An 18595-nucleotide genomic window follows, 5' to 3' on the forward strand; every position below is an offset into this window, starting at 1 on the left:
GATTCTAGTAAAGAAGATAATCTGAGCCATGTGCTGCTAATCAGGGGCACTCGATTACTGACGGCCCGGATGTCCCACTTCCTCCATTTGAGAGCAGTTCAGAGTGAAGCATGCAGGTGGCACCAGCATCCCACCAGAGACAAAAGACATGTGCCATGAAGTGCGAGAAGCACTCGCTGCTGAAAGGTTATAAAACCTTTGAAATAATTTGAATTCTACGATTCTACAGTGAGGATTATCATCTTGAGATCGTAATACACATTCCTGACCGTATATAATTATGACTTCAGATAGGGAAGCCCTAATTTTTTTATTGATGTGCATTATGGAATTTGTGAAATTTGTAAATGTATTTTATACAATCTTCAAAGAGGAGCAATTTACATGCTTGTACCCCCAAGTCTGTTTAAAGCTGAAATATCTTAAAAAAATTGAATTCATCAATCGTGAAGGTTATGTCAAAGAGTAGGTCTGCATCAGGGATCTTCTTGAAATCCTTACCTCTTTGATTTTGTTATGAATGTGTTGACTTTATGCTTTTTGCTGATGACATTGGGTTGTGTAGCACCAGAAATAGGGGAGTAGAGAGGGAATTAGGAGAATGGAGAAGGGCTTTGCAATATAGAGAACTGAAGATAAATGGGAAGGACACAGGATATTTGAGGATTAATTATGATCAGGATTTAGAAATTAGCATGTAGGGAGAGCTATTGATAAGAGTGGATAACTTTAAATCCTGGGATACGGGGATCAGTGGTAGCCCAACATGGAGAACTAGATACAGAGATAATCCACAGAGTACAGCGTGTGATTGAAGAATCAAGGCATAGATTAAAGACAAGGTTTCTTAACCAGTAGCAAGACAAGCAGTGATGTATGCAGCTGAGACATGGATAGTCGGTGGATCACAGAAGAAGAAGCAGCTGGGTGTTACAAAAATGAAAATATTAAGATAGACTAGGGGGCTTCGCCCTTGCTCACTTTGCTCACCAACCCATTCACCGTTGTGAAGAGGGGGCTGAACGCACCCCAAGAAGACATGTCCACTCCTACGAAACCACACTTAAACGGTGATACAATGGGATACAAATACATTTTTTAACTCCTCTTTGCTCGATCAGCTGTTGGCCTGCTGCTGCTGTTTTGCTGCCTAATCTGCATTTTGCTCGGCTGAATGCACACCAAGGTGACGCAGTCACTCCTCTGAACCCCCTCTTAAACGGTGACACATTGGGAAACAAGTAACAGTTGTTTTTTTTTACCTCCTCTTTGATCGATCAGCTACTGGCTTGCTGCTGCTTTCGTTCCGTGTGATCAGCATTTATGGCGATGCTGCAAACGTTTAAAAGCCTGTACAGCACTCTTTTCTCTTTTCCGTTTTTTCACTGAGTAATATTTTCCGTTTGTTTGTGTTAATGTGATCTTTACCCTCATTTTTTGAGACTTTCGAATTTTTCTACTTCCATTATCTCCAACCTGCTCTGCATAGGTATCACAGGACTTGCTTACAAAGGTTGTAAGTATGATGTGATGTGCCTGTCTCACGGGATGTGAAAGTGTCTCACTTCAAAAGATTACGTCTCGTTACCAGAAAAAAGTCTTGTCCCAAGATTTTTTTATATAATAGAGAGATGTGTGTAGTAACGGGGAAAGACAGAAACACAAATGAGACAAACAGAGAAACAACAAAAGTAGAAGATATCTTAGAAAGTACAGGAAATCTGGTTGAAGTGGTATGGATGCATGATGAGGAATGACCAAAGAGTGATGGAAATAGAAGTACAGGGGAAGAGAAAGGCTGCAGTGAACAGAGTAAAACGACAGAGTGGACAGAGGAATAAAATTAGATTCATGTAAAATGAGCCAAATTGGTCTGAAATTTCGGTGTAATTTGAAATTATCTGCTCAAGCTCAATGGTCTATGCTGATTGAAAAAATGATTCAGATATTTAATCAATATTTTAAAATATTCCTTGAATTTGCTATTATTATTTAAAAGTGTGGATTTGATCTCTTTCATGGAGATTTATTAAAAGTTTTTTGTGTGTGCGTTTGATTCTTTGGCAATATCAATTTCCTATCTCATCGTAAATTTGCTTAACTCTGTCTGTGCCACCAGTGATGGTACACTCACTCCCTTCGTTTGCCGGATTAAGTCCTTGGCTAAAGGTTGGGCCAAATGAATTCAGTGACTTACATGTGATACGAATTAGTAGGCAGTAATTTATTTTTTTTTTTATTTACATGATCAAACTGCACCTTTGCTCAACATGCCAAATGTCACCTTTTTCAGATACCTTGTCGTCTTTATTGTGGCTTTTAGAATTTTCTACATCCATAACATGATGAACAAAGATGAGCTGTGGTATGGAATCTCTGGGTTTGTGGTATTATAAAACTTGGTTCTGCTTCTTCCACCCTCTTGACGTTTTTCAACAAAAGCTTGTTTCTATATGCAGAATCTGACAGAACACTGCAACAGTACATACATAATAAAGAGTTCAATCAGGCAAACCATTAACTTCATCTATATGCTAAATTGTCCAATTTGAAATTTAATATTATCGAAATTTGCCCATTTGGGAATTAATTTGGTCCTTAACTACCGATTTGTTTTTCTTATGCATTCTCTATGGATCTGGCACAGAAGAAATATGGAGCTGCTACACTTAAAACTGAAAGGTGCATGACAGCATTCACCATATTGAGTGTTAGAAAGGAAAGAGATGCTATCAGAAGTGAGGGAGAGCTTAAATTCAGATTTTCGAAGTAGCCAAACTGTGTTCCCCACTGTTGCTGCACACTTCAAACATTGATTTTATGTGTATTAGGGGGATTCGCCCCCTGCTTGATTTGCTCGCCAAGCCCCCTGGCCTGTGCTACACGCCAACCACTTTGTGTCCCTGCCAAATGCATTTGTGGATTTCACTTTCACCAGACAACAAATCTTTAAATTCTCATGGATACGTCTCTTCATTGGGAAGAAACACTACTTTTCCCTGATGGCAATACGAATTAGACAATCTACAAGCCTCTAGACTTTCAAATTTTAGTACTTTCATTATCTCTAACCTGCTCTGCATGTGTATAGCGGCAACATTTTTCAATTGTTTACGATGTTCAACTTTGTCATCTACTCTTTGTCCTATATTTCGTGGCCGTGGTTAAATATTTTATCACAAAGTCTCATCTGATGGGACATGAAAGTATCTCTCTGAAAAAGTTATGTCTTGTCCCAGGCTAAAAAGTCTCGTCCCAGGATTTTTTTATTATAATAGAAAAGAAATTTGTTACCCTCAGTGTAGCATACTACACAAAATAAACTGATTTAAAGTCAATTGAACCGGTGTTCCCAGAAGGAGGTCGTTCATCTTTCAGGGCATCCTGGATATCATTGAGAGGAGTCGCAGCGCACGGTTCAATGGCAACTCTTGTCTGTACCATGAACTGAGAGGGACGGCTGCGAGGGCTCTGAGGGCAGATAAAGAGGCATTTGTTAGAGGAATCTGTGAGCAAGTGCCACACCATCTGTGGTCTAGCAACCCACGTCCTGCTTACAGAGGAATCAAAGCATTATGCACATCTGAATCTGTTCCTCGGAGAGTCGCAGTCAGGGTGGCTGATGGAACAGTCCTTATGGATGACAGTACAGTTGTGACCCGCTGGGCTGACTACTTTGAGCAGCTGCTCAAAGCTGATTCTCCGGCTATGTCGTTGGATATCTCTGGGTCCACGGTCCTTGAGGCTGATCCTCCGATTAGCTGTGAACCACCCAATCTCGCCGAGGTTGCACAGGTGGTGAACCAGCTTAGGGGAGGAAAGTCTGCAGGGATCTGTGGTATCAGGGGTGAAATTCTCAAGGCAGGTGGTAAGGCTGTCCTCCTGGCATTGCAAGCAATCTTTGCTTCCATTTGGGAGACTGGCATCATCCCAACTGACTGGAAAACAGGACTTGTCGCCCCTATCTGGAAAGGGAAGGGTGATCGCCTGGATTGCAGCAACTGCTCTTGGTGCCGGGTAAGGTCTTTGCTAGGGTCGTCCTAAATATGCTCCGTGACCACTTGCTCACCTACCAGCGACCGGAACAGTCTGGTTTAACGCCTAAGAAGTCTACCATTGACTGTATCCTAGCACTGAGGGTTCTCATGGAGAGCAAACGCGAATATCAGCAGAGTTTCTTTTCAGCCTTTGTCAATTTTTGTAAAGCGTTTGACTCAGTTGATCGAGCTGCCCTGTGGGACATCCTGAGTGTTCGCAGGATCTCCTTGAGGTTGCTGGATATCATGGCTGACCTGTACACTGGTACTCTGAGTGCTGTGCAGAGTGGAGGCAGAATCTCTGCATTTTTACCAGTTGTTTCTAGGGTTCATCAGGGGTGTGTTCTTGCTCCTACTCTGTTCAGTGCTTGTATGGACTGGGTGTTGGGCAAGGTCGTGGGGTCAAGTGGCTGTGGGGCATCTGTTGGTGAAGAAAGATTCACGGATCTTGACTTTGCTGACAATGCTGTGATCTTCGCGGAGTCAATGGAGGCTGTGATTGGGGCGCTCGAGAGACTGAGTGAGGAGTCTGAGTGTCTTTGCTTGCGAGTGTCCTGGATAAAAACCAAGATCCAGGCCTTTAATGACCTCTTGATCACAGCCATTAGCAGTGTGTCTGTTTGTGGAGTGAGTGTTGACCTTATCAAGAGGTTTATTTACCTTGGCAGTGACATTCATGTCTCTGGTGACTCTTCCTGTGAAGTCAGTAGATGGATTGGGAGAGCATTGGGGTCATGAGGTCACTGGAAAGGGGTGTGTGGCGCTCCCGATATCTATGCAAAAGGACTTCCTGTCTTTCTATATGGTTGCGAGACATGGATGCTATCCAGTGACCTGAGATGAAGACTGGACTCCTTTGGTACTGTGTCTCTCTGGAAAATCCTTGGGTATTGCTGGTTTGACTTTGTATCGAATGAGCGGTTGCTCATGGAGTCCCGAATGAGGCAAATTACCTGCATTGTGAGGGAGCGTCAGTTACGGCACTACAGCCATGTGGTGCGTTTCCCCGAAGGGTGATCCAACTCGTAAGATCCCCATTGTTTGGGACACGAGTGGTTGGACCAGGCTAAGGGGTCGCCCATGTAACACCTGGCTGCAGCAGATAGGGGGTAATTTCCAGTGGGTTGGACTGGACCGCCTGTCTGCCTGGGGGGTTGCCAACTGGGATCCCGAGTTGTTTCTTTGTGTAGTGATTGCGGCAACACACTGTACCAGTGCATGCTCCCCAACTTGACTTGACTTGATTATTATGAAATAGAGAAACTTTAATCAGCTGTCAGTCTTCCCAGATTTGGGCAGCAAATTCTTTCAAAGCTTAGACCGTATGATGGTCTGAGAAATTACAAAGGAAAAAAAACTATATCTCAAGTCTACATGTTTGTCTCAACATGAGAGATATTACTGTTCATGTTTCAGACATCAAAAGACGGTTGCACACGTGTGTACACGTACTTTCTTTTAACAAACAATGTGGCAGTACAAATTAGGTTTGCCAAGTTGCACTTGACCAAATCACAAGATGTTTGGAGTAAAATCCTCTTGAGATAGTTAAAACTAAAATGGATTTTTTTGTTTTTTAATGAACAATGCCAGATTTAGAAAAAACCCAGATATAGTGTATTACCTTAGACAAACCATCCAGCTTCCAGTAATTTGAGGCTAGATTATAGCCACAAGACCTGGAGCCCTCACCATCCACAATGAATTCTTTATATCCGGTTTCTGTAGAGGAAACTAGCCAATAACAAAAGCCTGGGCAGAAATGAATAACACAACAGGAAAATCATCTTGTGCACATCAGTGAATAAACAAAAGAATGGCTGAAAGAAAAAAGAATACAGATATTGAAATGTCGAAAACCAAATCCATTGGGAGTCAAATGGACTTTACAAAATCTGAACATCAATGAATTAAAGCCGTGATTTCTGACGGAGGAGTAGGCCTTTACAGTATATGTCTGATTTCTGCAGTATAATAGAAGAGGCTGACAAACTGAAAATGTAATCAGCAGAACCTGTTATTCGAATTATTGCACCTAAAGGTGGCTCTGCAACCTAATGAACCACAGGAAGAACTTATGTACACCCGTGATTTTAGCAACTTGGTTGATCTCTTGTTGAATTAGAAAAAGTGTTACATATTTTTTGTTTTGATATATTTTACTACTTCCCAAGGTGATTCTAAAAATGTAGGCAACTTCACATTCTTTAAGGCATTCATTTTAAATATTAAAACAGATTCCAACACAATTATAGTGCTAGTCTACAGACCACCAGGGCCATATTCATTGTTCATGAATGAATTTAACAACCCTTTATGTGATTTGGCTATAAATTATGATCACATAGTATTAATGGGGGATTTTAATGTACACATTGATGTGGAAAGTGACACTTTTAGCAAATGTTTTACTCATTTGTTAAATTCAGTAGGATTTTGTCAAAGGTCCAACTCATAATCATAACCACGCATTAGATTGAATTACAAGTTACAAATATTGAAATTCAAAATTTAAATATTACTCCATTAAATGAAGCTATTTCTGATCACTACGTAATTACGTTTGATTTGGTTCTGCCCACGCCAATACACTTACAGATTAACACAAAGACAGCACGATATCTAGATTGCTAGATCTGCTTCAAAATTTATAGATACTTTGAGTAAGTCAGGTGTAATTTTGAAAAACCATTTAGATCAGTTAACATCAAATGTAAACGTGGAAAACAATTTATATCAGCTAACATCACATTATAATATGAGCTTGAGAGATGCTCTGGACACAGTGGAAAAAATATTGTTTGGGAGTTTTTTGGGGATTTTTTCCTTGTCTTCTTAGAATTAGAATTAGAATTAGAATTAGAACAATCTAGACGAGAACAGGCCATTCAGCCCAACAAAGCTCGCCAGTCCTATCCACTTGCTTCCTCCAAGAAAACATCAAGTCGAGTTTTGAAAGTCCCTAACGTCTTACTGTCTACCACACTACTTGGTAGCTTATTCCAAGTATCTATCGTTCTTTGTGTAAAGAAAAACTTCCTAATGTTTGTGCGAAATTTACCCTTAACAAGTTTCCAACTGTGTCCCCGTGTTCTTGATGAGCTCATTTTAAAATAACAGTCTCAATCCACTGTACTAATTCCCTTCATAATTTTAAACACTTCAATCATGTCACCTCTTAATCTTCTTTTGCTTAAACTGTAAAGGCCCAGCTCTTTAATCTTTCCTCATAATTCAACCCCTGTAGACCTGGAATCAGCCTAGTCGCTCTTCTCTGGACCTTTTCTAGTGCTGCTATGTCCTTTTTGTAGCCTGGAGATCAAAACTGCACACAGTACTCAAGATGAGGCCTCACCAGTGCATTATAAAGGTTGAGCATAACCTCCTTGGACTTGTACTCCACACATCGTGCTATATAACCTAACATTCTGTTAGCCTTCTTAATAGCTTCTGAACACTGTTTGGAAGTTGATAGCTTGGAGTCCACTATGACTCCTAAATCCTTCTCATAAGGTGTACTCTCGATTTTCCGACCGCCCATTGTGTATTCAAACCTAATATTTTTACTTCCTATGTGTAATACTTTACATTTACTGACATTAAATTTCATCTGCCACAAATCTGCCCAAGCCTGTATGCTATCCAAGTCCTTCTGTAATGATATAACGGATTCCAAATTATCTGCTAATCCACCTATCTTGGTATCATCTGCAAACTTAACCAGCTTGTTACTTATATTCCTATCTAAATCATTTATATATATTAAAAATTGCAGCGGCCCTAGCACTGACCCCTGTGGAACACGACTCTTAACACCGGCCAGTTCTGATGAGGTTCCTCGCACCATCACCCTCTGCTTCCTGTGTCTGAGCCAATTCTGCACCCATCTAAAAACATCACCCTGAATTCCCACTTCTTTTAACTTGATGCCCAACCTCTCATGTGGCACCTTATCAAATGCTTTCTGAAAGTCCAGAGGGTCCAGAGTGTACCCATCTCACATTCCTTTTTCTAGCTGTACCATGTTGCTGTTTTCTACTGCAACACTCCCTCGCAATTCTTTGCTCATTTGTCTGAACCTCTCCTCAGCAGGCTCCAGTGCATCTCTTTAGCCCTCTCTTCGGTCATTCAGCTCCTTAGATAGGTTCTCTGTTCCCTCAAGAGACAAATTTCCTTGTTTCCCCTTGACTCCATCCTTACCATGCCCGCAAGTCCAACATCTCTGCATGTAGCTGCATGAGACGATATATCACAATTTCTGCGTATTGATGTTACTGTTTTTACTTAAGGTTCCAATTAGAAGTCAATCAAGATTACACCTTTTATTAGCTAACTATAAAGAATACAATATGCAGGCTTTTGGAGCAGCTTAGGCCGCTTCTTCAGGCAAGATGTAAGGTTCCTAATATTGGTAAATTTAAAATAGGTTAAGGTTGTCTAACATGAGATTAGTTGATAATAGAGGAAATGAAAAATAAATGCCAGTTTATACAAATTCTGGAGAAATATTCTCTGAGGATCCATTGAGAAAAGTCAAACTCTTACTGAGTTTGGTCACCCTGCCTCTCCTGGGGCTTTATTTATAAAGCTCGTCTATACTCAAAAAGAGCGTCCCAAATGTGCGTATGCAACTTTCCACACTTTCAATCAATAATAGAAAACTTGACAGGGTATCTTGAGTATATTTACAGTACATAACATTTCAGAAAAATTTCAAAATGATAACACCCATGATGAAGCAGGGAAATGCAGCCAAACCAGTTAAATATCGATTTGTGTGCATAATAAATTATATCACCAAACCATTATTATTATGTGTGTTGATAGGACTGTATCCAGCCTGGTTGGAATAAGTTCTTTTGTAATTGCGGCATGTTAGATAACCCGAAACTATATAGATATAATATAAAAAGGCGATACACCTCCCTTAGTGATACAGTGGTAAAAACTTGCATAAGAGAAATAACTTAGTTTTCTTTAATGATGGTTTATTCGGCAGAACAGACGAGGAAGCCATGACAAGATCTGTTGGGTAGTGAGGGCCCGATGTGAAGAGTCTGCCATTTTTGTTGCTGTGTTGGAAGGATTTTCAGGATCGGATGATGTTCTCTCCCATCCGTCCATTGGCTTCAAAGGTGTGCCGGGCAATGTTCCAAGGCTTTATACTCTTTCTCCACGTGCAGGCCCACACTTAGGTAAATCATGCCATTCCGAACAAGGAAAAGAAGATCCAATGTCATGCTGACTCTGACACACAGAAACAGTACAATGCCCATTTCGCAGTTGTTCCTTTCTTGTCTTCTAATGCTTGCCTAGCAGTTCTAAAGGATGAGCCCCTGTGTGCTAAATCTGGCTTTGTGCTAGCTGTACATGTAAGTGGACTTATAAATTTTTTTTTGCACAGAGCACAGTGACATATTAAACTTATAAACTTATTACAAGGACAAACATATTACACCTCAAAAGTGATGAATATAATGTACAGACTGCATTTTAGTTCCCTTGAAAAAGCGGCCAGCGCTACATACAGTATTTGCACTGAAGAACCTTTTTGATATATTATTTTTGGTCAGTTTATATCGGCTACTTGTTGTCTCTTCTCAGTGAAATGGCTGACAGGTCAGGAATATCTCAGCCAAGCTTCACTCCATCATGCCTGCTGATCATCCAGTTTTCGTATGGTGTGGTTGTACATACATAAAACGTTACATGTTTTTGCAAACATAAAAGGCCATTTGCAGCAGTGTCCACTTCTCCTAATGTAGTTGTTGCCCGTTACTGCTCTCATATTGCAATAAGCGACCCTAGCCAGAATGAAGATGCTTTTTGGTAATTTTAAATGAATGCTCAAGTCACGTGTTATGCCATTAGGTGGCCGAGAAACACTGTGTCTTCATGACCTGGGTCAGCCCGTGATTCATTCATTTTGAGGCAAAGTAGCTTTGGCAGACATGATGGCACTGTACGTGGGGGCTGGCTTGTTTATAAGGTAACTGGCTAAACACTCTGATTTTCATATGACCTGCACTATTCATTGTAACAGCAATGGCATCATTACATGTGTCAGGTTATAGCGACTACCCACCCAGACACTGGTGCCTTTCCCTGAACCCCAGTATACAGATGAGAGGTGTTATAATGTCACGCGTGATGTTGCTCACTCAGATCCTCTTGAATGCAGGTGGCGGGGTCTTGATGCAACAGGAGTGAACTGCTCTACTAGCCAATGAAGTTCTGGGGCATTGGGATTGTATACTTATGAGGTTGATTAGCACGCTCCATATAACAATGTTTCAGGTGGGCACTGTTCGACATGTGTTTTTGTATGCGTATTTACAAGAATTGAACAGAAATGTGCATTGACCAGGTTTTATAAATCTGATTTTTTTTTTTGGTGTGTGCAAATTTTCAGTACAAGATTTTATAAATGAGGCGTCTCTCTTGATGTTCAAAGCAGGTTTTATTGTTATGAGGACTAAAGATAAGATCAGTGTACAGGCAGGCCATCTTATCTAAAATGCAGAATCAGGGCTTTACATTTACAATGATGGAACATTCTTAACCATCTAAGCAACATGCAGAAGCAATTAAAAAGGCAAATAAAATATTAGGTCATGGTAGCAGAAAAACAAAATATATCTTGGTGTGTTGTATTATTTCTGTGTGAATTTGTGAGTACTTGGGGTGTGTCTGTCCTATGCAATATTCTGTGCCTATCTTTCCCTGTACAGTTACTGGGGGAATAATTAGATAATGACAATTAACACCTTTTTATCGTTTGTTCTCAGTTATAATTTATATATAAGGAGATTCTATTTATTTAAATGTGTGCCAAAGACAACTAATATGTTTAACTGTTTTAGTACTTTTATATAATATTAAGTCCTATTAATTGAGCGAACACTGGCATGTGAGACTGCCGCTGCTCTCAGGTATCATTTATATCATTTGTCTTATTGTTCTTTTTCTGTGGAACTTAAAACTGAGTAATTTGACGTTATCAATTTAATCTTGGATTATCAAGTGTTACCTGATTGTTGGATTATTTCTTCTTTTATTCAGGACTGGGTTTTGCTTGGGCTGAGCTCAGGTTACAGTGTTGGTGTCGGCGTCATGATGTGGTTTTATTGATTGCCAGCCTGGATCATTCTTGCCTGGATTGCTTTTTCTCCATTGCTGCATTCGGTAGCTTCGCTGTTTCAGTATATAGCAGCTGAACTCTTCCAACTGTGACTTTGCTCAGCTGAGCCACCGACAGCATATCAAGTCCACCAACACATCGTTGTCCTGAATACATCCACTGAGGGCATCATCTGAACTTCATCTACGACAACACCAAACAAAAACAGTCGTTCTGGTCTGTAAACTCTCGCCCGTTTAGGAACTCAGGTCAGCAGCATACCAGCTGATTTACTCAGGCCAACCAGCTCTGGGCCCAGAAAGAACAGACTGACTATTGGACTACTTAAACATTCGTTCTCTGTCCAATTAAGGCCCTTTAATTTTTTGATCTTGTGGAGGATCATAAATTTGATTTCTTTTGTTTGGTTGAGACAGGGCAGCAAACTGATGATATTATACAACTTAATGAGTGTTGCCTGCCTGGGTTTGTTTACATCCTTCATCTTGTGATACTGTATAATGAGAACTTTAAAGTAGCTTATTACTCTAAACAAATCGTGTTTGATAATAACAAAAGAGTTTTGTTTACCACTGTTAACAGAATTCTTGCACCTCCTGATATAATTCCATCTCATATGTGCTGTACTGCTACATGTGATGCATTCTTGACTTTTTTTTAAAACCAAAATTGATAATATTCATCAACAGCTAGCATCTTCAGTACATACGCCATACAATTCTTTTTTAAATATTTGAAATGAACCTCCTTTGACTTCTCTATACACTTTTGAATTGCCCACTGAAACTGAAATTCCTCATCTTATTCATAACTCTAGATCTGCCACTTGTCAGCTTGAACCCATGCCAACCCGGCTGGTAAAAGCCTGTTTGCTTTCACTTTCTTCACTTATAACTGATATTATTCAGTCCTCTCTAAGATCTGGTTTTGTTCCATTATCCCTTAAATCAGCTGTAATAACTCCAAATTAAAGAAACCTTGTGCTGACCTTAATAACTTCAATAGTTGTCATCCTATATCAAATCTACCGTTTGTTTCAAAAATTCTTGAAAAGTAGTTGTAGCACCGGTTAATGCTCATCTCACAGATATCAACCTGTTTGAGTTGAGTTCAGTCTGACTTTCATCCAAAATATAGAATGGAAACAGTCTTGGTAAGGTCACTAATGACCTATTGATGGCTGCTGATGCTGGGTATTTAACAATCCTTATCCTACTTGATCTGAGAGCTGCCTTTGTTACTCTTATCACATAATATTTTATTGAAACTACTGGCTGCCATCGGCACTACTGAGACCCCTCTTATTTGGTTTACTTTATACCTGTCTAATCACATCCAGTTTGTTCAGCTATAAAACTCTCAATCACAATTACGATCCCTCCCGGTCACTAGTAGTGTTCGCAAGGGATTGGTGCTTGGCATCTTACTATTTTAAATATATCTACTCCCTTTAGATGGCATTTTTAAGAAATTTTGAATTCATTTTCATTGTTATGCACCTCTATATATCCACAAAACCCAATTCTGTCCTTCCTTCTTCCTGCCTCAATGGTTGTCTTCTTGAAATAAAATCTTGGTTCTCTTCCAATTTCCTCCAACTCAATATCCATAAGGCAGAGGTTCTCCTCGTTGGCTCTAAGTCTGCTTTATCAAAATCTAATCATGTTTCACTTAACATTGATGGTACCTCAGTCTACCCCTCCCCTCAGGTTAAGAATTTGGGGGTTATTTTTGATAGAACTTTGTGTTTTGAATCCCAGATCAATAATGTTACACAGTTTTCTTTTTTATCTCTGTAGCTCTGCACACCTGTGACCCTCGCTCACACTAAATAGCACCGCTCTCTTTACTCACACGTTGGTCACTTCCCACATTGATTATTGTAATTCTCTTCTCTTTGGTCTCCCGCGTAACCTCCTCCCTAAACTCCAGCTTGTTCAGAACTCAGCTGCCTGTATCATGACTCAGGCCTCTTCCATACAACACATTACTCCATCTCTTAAGCAGCTTCTTTGGCTTCCTGCATAATTTCACATTGATTTTAAAATTCCTTTGCTTACCTTCAAAGCACTACGTAACCTTGCTCCATTATACCTCTCTGACCTCATACATGTCTATACCTCCAGCTGCACTCTTAGGTCCTCCACATCTGCTCTCCTTTTCAAGCACACCTGATCACCATGGGTTTGAGGGCATTTAGTTGTACTGATCTTCGTCTCTAGAACTCACTACCACAAAACATTGAGGATATTGATTCCCTACCCATTTTCAAATTCCATCTTAAGACTCATCTATTTACTTTACGTGAACTTAGGCTGTATTCTTATTTGCCTTGTTTAATTTCAGTTCCATACATACAATATATGTATTATATATATGTATATGTGTATATTTACATGCATGTTTGCTTATTGATAGTTTTATGATTTTATTGTTTGTACAATGTCCTTGACTGTTTAGAAAAGTGCCGTGAATTAAAATGTATTATTAATATTATTAACGATTATACTATTTATGTATATGCTGATTGGTGCAAACTAATGTGTTTCTTGATTGTATTATGTAAATGAGCTTAACTTACTTAAGATTGTTGCTGTTATTTTTTTTCAGTCTTGTCATGCTGAACTGATGGACCCATGGACATCCATTATTGGATTAATTAATAATGGCTGTCTTGACTAATCTTTATTAACAGTATTTCCCTGACAGCTTTATTGTAAAAGCTGTTGATTATTAATTGTGGGGTATTATGCTTAGAGACAACATCTGGAGTGTTGTGTGTAGTTCTGGTTACCATTCAACAAAAAAGACTTCGCTGCACTTACAACTGGGTAGAGGAGAACAGCCACAGTGCATCCCAAGACTTAAGGACCTGTCCAACTCTGAGGGGCTTCGAGAATTAAAATTGATTGGTCAAGCAGAATATAACGCATGAGGGTCTAATCCAGGTGTCCAGTATTCTCAATGGCATCGATAAAGAAGATCTTTCAATAGCAAATTGCTTACTGAAGGACATCAGTGGAAATTAAACAGATGTGCATTTAAGACTGAAACCATGAAATATTTCTTCATGCAAACAGTTGTGGGTATACTGAACAAACTACTGAGACATGTAGCTGAAGCAGAAACCTTTACAACTTTGAGAAGTACCTGGGTGAGATATTGGGACAGCTTAGCCATTAGCTAAACAAACAAGCGTGATGTGCTGAACGGTCCTACTTTCGTTTGTTTTTGGGCTCGAACTTCCACCTACTAATATATTATTTTTTTTGTGTAGCTATCACTTATCCAAGAAACTATTATCTAATTTAACAACAGGAGAACTACAGTAATGTATGAATGATAAACACAACGGAGTGTCCTCAAAGTAAGACTGAAAATGAATATTATATTTCGAAATGATATCTCTATCTAATTATCTCAGTGGATGCATTGGTGTGATGCACCATAGTGGCCACCATACTTACCTAAACTACTTATTTCTTGTTAAAAATAAAGATATGTAAAATTAATCCTACTTTAATTGAAGACATTTGATCAAAGTGTGAAAAGTACATTCAAGTATAAAAGAACTTTACAAATCTGTATATGCCACCTTTGACCTTTTAAATTTGTTGTTTACTGCCGTTCTCTGATTTTGCATTTGAACTGAAAACCTTTGGCAACAAAAATTAATCTCTTTGATGTAAGAATCAAATTTAAAGGACTGCTCATTTCAGTCACAACAATGATGTTTAAATGATAAGTTTGTTTATCAAGTTGAATTTATTTATTCACAATTAAGACTAAAATCAAAAATTAATTTGCCACATGAAATTGGGTTCTAAAGTCAAGCATTCTTTTATGATTATAAAATACCTAGCATGTTGTTACACTTTAAAGTAAAGATGATGAGGCGCATGTCCAAATGTAAAAATGAAAGTCATAAAATGTCCCGATCTTGAAACAGCAAAGGTTTTGATTTAATAAAATGCACTTTGTACTTTTCTCTGGTCCTTGTACTAAATTTTACCACAGTTTCTTCACACTATTTTTTGAGGTAAGGCTACATTTCCTTTTGGCTTGTCTGTTCACAGCAGCCATCATAAGGTACTTTTTGTGGTCAGCACAGGTGTAGCCCGTGTGACGATGACGTTATATCAACACTCAACCCGACACAGACAGACAGACATAGGAGGCACACTGATAAAACAAATAAATGTTTTTATTTCTCTTTCTTCACCTGTGGGCAATGCCTTCCCCATTCCCCACAGACACAAAAGCACAATACTAATAATTCTTTTCCTTCTTACTGTCTTTTCTCCATCATTCCTCTCCAGCAAGCTTCGTCTTCCTCCCCCCAACTCTGGCTCCTGGAGGGGTGGCTGCTGGCTCCTTTTATAGCCCTCCGGGAAGTGCTCCAGGTGTTTGATGACCCATTTCCGGCTGCACTTCCGGGTGTGGTGGACGAACTGCCCGCACAGGCTCAGGAACTGTTGCAGCAGCCCCTGGTGGCATCCCCAGATCCCAACAGGGTTGTAGAGAACTTCATCTCCCATGGAGCCCTGCAAGAATCCGAGGCACCACTGCCACCCATGGGGGCTGCCATCTAGTGTCCCTGGGGAGGTACTGCTCTGTCCATGCTTGTTCCCCCGCACCATATAAAGAAGAGGCGTCTCGGCCGTCCACCACACCCCATACATTAATTAATTACACTGTATTTCATTTTTATCAAGGTCTTAGATTTTTGAAAGAGGTAAGGCCACCAGAATTTTGTTACTGTGTTTAAAATGCAATCAACATTTAGTATGTAGGGTGTCATGTTCATTCATGATAAAAAAAAAAAATACTGAGTAAATGAAAAAGACAGAGTACAAACCGGATTCCAAAAAAGTTGGGACACTATACAAATCGTGAATAAAAACTGAATGCAATGATGTGGAGGTGCCAACTTCTAATATTTTATTCAGAATAGAACATAAATCACGGAACAAAAGTTTAAACTGAGAAAATGTATCATTTTAAGGGAAAAATATGTTGATTCAGAATTTCATGGTGTCAACAAATCCCAAAAAAGTTGGGACAAGGCCATTTTCACCACTGTGTGGCATCTCCCCTTCTTCTTACAACACTCAACAGACGTCTGGGGACCGAGGAGACCAGTTTCTCAAGTTTAGAAATAGGAATGCTCTCCCATTCTTGTCTAATACAGGCCTCTAACTGTTCAATCGTCTTGGGCCTTCTTTGTCGCACCTTCCTCTTTATGATGCGCCAAATGTTCTCTATAGGTGAAAGATCTGGACTGCAGACTGGCCATTTCAGTACCCGGATTCTTCTCCTACGCAGCCATGATGTTGTGATTGATGCAGAATGTGGTCTGGCATTATCTTGTTGAAAAATGCAGGGTCTTCCCTGAAAGAGATGACGTCTGGATGGGAGCATATGTTGTTCTAGAACCTGAATATATTTTTCTGCATTGATGGTGCCTTTCCAGACATGCAAGCTGCCCATGCCACATGCACTCATGCAACCCCATACCATCAGAGATGCAGGCTTCTGAACTGAGCGTTGATAACAACTTGGGTTGTCCTTGTCCTCTTTGGTCCGGATGACATGGCGTCCCAGATTTCCAAAAAGAACTTCGACTTGTCTGACCACAGAACAGTCTTCCATTTTGCCACACTCCATTTTAAATGATCCCTGGCCCAGTGAAACGCCTGAGCTTGTGGATCTTGCTTAGAAATGGCTTCTTCTTTGCACTGTAGAGTTTCAGCTGGCAACGGCGGATGGCACGGTGGATTGTGTTCACTGACAATGGTTTCTGGAAGTATTCCTGAGCCCATTCTGTGATTTCCTTTACAGTAGCATTCCTGTTTGTGGTGCTGTGTCGTTTAAGGGCCCGGAGATCACGGGCATCCAGTATGGTTTTACGGCCTTGACCCTTACGCACAGAGATTGTTCCAGATTCTCTGAATCTTCGGATGATGTTATGCACAGTTGATGATGATAGATGCAAAGTCTTTGCAATTTTTCGCTGGGTAACACCTTTCTGATATTGCTCCACTATCTTTCTGCGCAACATTGTGGGAATTGGTGATCCTCTACCCATCTTGGCTTCTGAGAGACACTGCCACTCTGAGAAGCTCTTTTTATACCCAATCATATTGCCAATTGACCTAATTAGTGTTTATTGGTCTTCCAGCTCTTTGTTATGCTCAAATTTACTTTTTCCAGCCTCTTATTGCTACTTGTCCCAACTTTTTTGGGATTTGTTGACACTGTGAAATTTTGAATCAACATATTTTTCCTTTAAAATGATACATTTACTCGGATTAAACGTTTGATCTGTCATCTAAGTTCTATTAGAAATAAAATATTGACATTTGCCATCTCCACATCATTGCATTCAGTTTTTATTCACAATTTGTTTAGTGTCCCAACTTTTTTGGAATCCAGTTTGTATGTGATAAAGTTAAACCACAATGAGACAGACTGAAGGGTCACAAACTAATTATTGAATTTTATAGCACATTCTGAGTTGCTTTTGCTTAGGATAAGGCAAGAAAAGAACAACCGCTGTTTCTTATTGATAGTTGTCTACCCCAGCCTATAAAATGATGAGACAGTTCTGAACATTTTGAAAATATTTAATCAACATTGCATTATTTTTATCACATCTCTCTATTATAAAAAAAATCTTACGATGATACAAGACTTTTTTCCTGCGACAAGACGTGATCTTTTGAAGAGAGACAGAGAGATACTTTCACTTCCTGCGAGACGGACAAATCACATCACACTCACAACCTTTGAAAGCAAGTCCCGCGATACACAGGCAGAGCAGGTTAGAGATAATGGAAGTAGGAAAATTCGAAAGTCTGAAAAAATGAGAGTAAAGATTGCATTAGTGCAAACAAACAGAAAATATTACTCGGTAAAATAATGGAACAACGGAAAGAGATCGAATATTCAGCTGCTGTACAGGCTTTTAAACATTTGAAGTGCCGCACGAAGTCCAGATCACGCGGCACGGGAGCAGCAGTAAGCCAGCTGCTAATCGAGCAAAGAGGAGGTAAAAAAACCAAATGTATTTGTTTCCCATTGTATCACCATTTAAGAGGGGTTTCAGAGGAGTGGCTGCATTTCCTTGGGGTGCCTTCAGCCCCCCTCTTCACAACAGTGAATAGTACTGGCGGGGGAAGGAGTCATGTGGCGCAAAAACCCCTAGTTTAGCAAAAAAACTCCGACTGACCATAAGAGTGACATTTTTTTCAGTGGTTATTATCTACTTTTCTAAAGACCAGAAACCGCAATTCACATCAGGATACCAACATTAAATAATGTTAGTTGTAACAGAGGCAAAAAATGAACTTTTAAAGTTACAAAAAAAAAAACAAACTAAAGGAACGTGTGCCCCTGGGACTGAAAGGTGACCAAG

General features: G+C 39.8%; 1 protein-coding gene across 1 annotated transcript in view; it reads right to left on the reverse strand.

The window, feature by feature from the left end:
• Positions 1-3309: 3309 nt before the first annotated feature.
• Positions 3310-18595, reverse strand: part of aspscr1 (ASPSCR1 tether for SLC2A4, UBX domain containing) — a 796571-nt gene continuing 781285 nt past the window's right edge. Inside the window, exons 17-18 of the mRNA XM_039739373.1 lie at positions 5662-5771; positions 3310-3471 (exon numbers count right to left, since the gene is read on the reverse strand). Of these exons, the coding sequence (XP_039595307.1) occupies positions 3310-3471; positions 5662-5771 (272 nt within the window). The remainder of the gene's footprint in view (positions 3472-5661; positions 5772-18595) is intronic.

This window comes from Polypterus senegalus, chromosome 17 (assembly GCF_016835505.1).
Source record: "Polypterus senegalus isolate Bchr_013 chromosome 17, ASM1683550v1, whole genome shotgun sequence".
In the NCBI taxonomy this organism is placed as follows: domain Eukaryota; kingdom Metazoa; phylum Chordata; class Cladistia; order Polypteriformes; family Polypteridae; genus Polypterus; species Polypterus senegalus.